Source organism: Cynoglossus semilaevis, chromosome 8 (genome assembly GCF_000523025.1).
Source record: "Cynoglossus semilaevis isolate Cse_v1.0 chromosome 8, Cse_v1.0, whole genome shotgun sequence".
NCBI lineage: Eukaryota > Metazoa > Chordata > Actinopteri > Pleuronectiformes > Cynoglossidae > Cynoglossus > Cynoglossus semilaevis.
The window spans coordinates 7270331-7273769 of NC_024314.1; the positions used below are offsets into that span (position 1 = coordinate 7270331).

At 37.4% G+C, this 3439-nt stretch overlaps 1 protein-coding gene across 1 annotated transcript in view; it reads right to left on the bottom strand.

Moving 5' to 3' along the window:
• The window catches only part of nfe2l1b (nfe2 like bZIP transcription factor 1b), an 8658-nt gene that overhangs the window by 3157 nt on the left and 2062 nt on the right, over positions 1-3439 (bottom strand). The window contains exons 3-6 of the mRNA XM_008314443.3: positions 1474-1695; positions 831-920; positions 560-718; positions 1-350 (exon numbers count right to left, since the gene is read on the bottom strand). Coding sequence (XP_008312665.1) covers positions 1-350; positions 560-718; positions 831-920; positions 1474-1695 — 821 coding nt within the window. The remainder of the gene's footprint in view (positions 351-559; positions 719-830; positions 921-1473; positions 1696-3439) is intronic.

The window sequence follows — 3439 nt, forward strand, 5'->3', positions numbered from 1 at the left end:
GGTGTTGAAGTGACGTTGTTGCTAGAACTGTTTATGTGTGGTGGGAAAAGAATTCCAGTCAAGTTGGTTGATCCAAAAGTAGAGTTGACATTCGAGGAGTTGCTCGAAGAAAGTCTAAGCATGGTCATTCTTGGTGGGATGTTCGCAGAGTCCATCTGGGGATTGAAAATCTGGGGGAAGTCCTGGCTGCAGCTGGGCAGAGAGGCTTGGTGGAGGCTAACATCCTGGTTTATTGGTGTTGGGCGGGAAGAAACTCCAAAGCTTCCAACGTGGTTGTTCTCAGTTGTCCTTGTTGTCTCTCTAACAGTGGCAGAGCCAGTATTGAGAGAACTGTTGTTCACATCCATTGCCTTAAAAAAAGAAGACTTAGTTAAAGGAAAGAAGGACATATTTTATGAATTGTAAAGCAGAGTCAATCATTAGGATATTTTTTCCACTGCCTAGTGCCAAGTTGTTGTTTTTTTATTTATTATTATATAGGTTTATTGTTTTATTAGTTACATATAGTCTCAAGTAATCCTACTTCACTGGATTTAAAATTAAAAAAAGCAGCACATACTTGCAGCTCCATGATGGCCATGATATCCTGCCACTGCTGCTCCAGGTCTAACTGAGGCTCTGCTGGGGGCAGCAGTGGTGCCAGAGGAAGGCCCTGAGATGTAGAAGGAGCTTCTTCATTGGAAACTCTGACTTCTGGGGTGACAACTGGGGCTGAAAACTGATGAAAAGAAAGAACAACAGACATAAAACATTAATTATGTTACAATATTTTTTTCTAACTCTTCATAGTTTACTAATAGTTTCCATGAAATATCAGTTTTTTTGTTTACCTCAGATTCCTCTCCAAAAGGAAATGTGGCCTCCAGCAGTCTCAAACATTCTTGTAAAGACAGTGATGTCTGGGAACCAAGCGCAGGAAGCTGAAAATATTGCACGTACAGGATTAGATAAAGTGCTGCTTATTTCAAAATGCCTTTAGAGATGTGGTTTGAATTGTGCTGACTAGATTTTTTTCCCAACAAACAAGATACAATTTAAAGAGCTACAAAACAAAAGGTCTTTCATAGTCATCAGATGTTAACATGTTCCTACCACATACATCATCTAGAAACTCTATTAGTGCATCCTTTTTGACACAATTTCCACAAGACCTTTGTTTAAAGGCATCCAAACCATGCAGGCAAAACTCAACCAACTTCTTCCTGCATTTACACCTGCAGGACTACAACTCACTTTGACAATTACCATCTAATGATCACGATTTGTGTGTTGCTAAATGCAAGGATGGGCAATCTAGGACAAACAAGTGTTTTATGTTCAGTAGAGGATATCAGATGATGCAGGATATTGAAGGAAGCAAATGAAATGGGAACTGGACACTGGAACAAGCTGTTTTCATGCATCACAATGCAGTTTAGTGTACCACATTTTACTGGACACCAACAACTGAACATGAGAAACTATCAAGTGTACCTGTTCTGGAATACTTTCTCCAGTCTCTCCATCTACTGGCTGAGGTCCATGTAGGTTGACTCCATTCCTCCAGCGTTCTTGTTCCTCCTTTCTATCTTTGTTCTCCTGTAGGTTGGGCTTTTCCTCCTCACTCTCCTTCTGGCGGTTGCTGTAGTTGAACACTTCTCTTCCTGCACCAAGGTCAATGTCCTGTCTCCACAGGATGTCAATCAGGTCAATGTCCTAAAAAAAAGATGGCAACCATTGAAAGATGGCCCTGTGCAGAAAAAAATTACTTTAATCATCATTTTGTGTTGAAGGCAATGTAGATTTATATAATGGCACTAGACAAAAATGTGATTTGACCTAAAAATATCTAAATGCGAGGTCTTATAGAACCCGTATTTATTTTATTTTACTTTCGTTTCAGTAATTTTGGAAAGTGAGTAAGGGAGATTCAGATCACATTGCAGAAATGTTGCATCAGAGGATGCCACCGTGACATAATTACTTTTGACATGGTGCTCATCATGTGATCAGGGAGATGTTTGAGCTTATAATAGTGTGAGAGTGATTGTGTGACACCTCTAAACAAGTTCTCAACTTTTGTAAATGTGAAAAAAAATGACTGTCCACAATAAACTACCCCCAAGGTCATGGAGGCAAGAAGATAAAAATAGAATCACTATAGTTTTGTTCTGATTTTAGGTCGTATCGTATGCACAGAGATAAGGCAGTATGGTGAGCATATAAACACTGCACTGAGATGTCAGATTTCAATGTGGTGAGAAATGTTGCAGCTGTAATAAATGTGTCTCGACTGGTTTTACTAAAAATATCCAACACTGACAGAAGGACCAGGGGTGTGGACCAGGAAGAATACCATAATGGGAAGTCGCCTAATAAGACTGGCCACAATTATTTACATAATTTATTCATCTAACTTGTGTTTTAATAAAGTAACAAATTATGTGAAAACTACAGAAAATGTTACATATTCAAAGAAAAAAAAACAAACAGTTAACTTGATTTTACTTCATAGCAATTGAACTATAACAACCACGATCGATGGCTATGGAATAATAAAGTCATAAATTAGGCTTCAATTTGGAGCTGATCCTTTAAAATGTAAAATGTAATTATGTTAATGTGAAAACATTGTGATTTGTGTCATTTTCTGTAAAAACTATATCTTTAGACTATATATTTTTTCTGTTATGCTATTACTGAGAAACATGACAGCGGTATGAAAGCAGCCAATCACTAAATCGAACCGATGACGTTAGGAGAACAGCAAAAATACTGAATTCATCTTGCCATGGGTCAGTCAGTAAAGAAACTTCCACTTTAAAAGCAAGCCAAAACATTCTAGTCATATAATATAGTGTCAAAGCAAAATGACAAGATACGCCAAGGTACAAACATGACATTCTGTCAATCCTCCAGAAGTAGTCTTATTGCAAAATCGTTGGACAAGTACCTGCCAGTTCCAATGTAAACATCTGCAATGGAAAACAGTTTAAAACTAAGTTAGCTCACACAGAAACAGGTTTGCTAACAAACAATTACATGAGGGCCAGTGGTTACGTGAAATACTTGCAATGTTGTGTTCAAAAAAGCTGGGGGAAAATATGATTTAAAAAAAATTCAATTATTTATCAATAATTTATTTTTTATCTTTTTTGTTTTCATTTTTACATGCTAAGTGTGCTGCACTTTTGGGTTTAGGGAATTAAATCGATTTCCTGTCTGTAGGTGGTCAGGCATCCTAAACACAAGTGCTTTTAGCATGATCTTTTGAATTTTGTGGCTGGCTGGTTAACTACTGATAAATCCGGTGAAAACAATGTATTGTGGTGTCGTCTAACCCTGGCACAAACAGCCAATACTATTATTATTATTATTATTCTACGTTTAATTTTGTAGTGCTGACTCGTTTTTAGAATACAGGTACATCAGATCAGATTTCCAATTTATCAGCACTGAG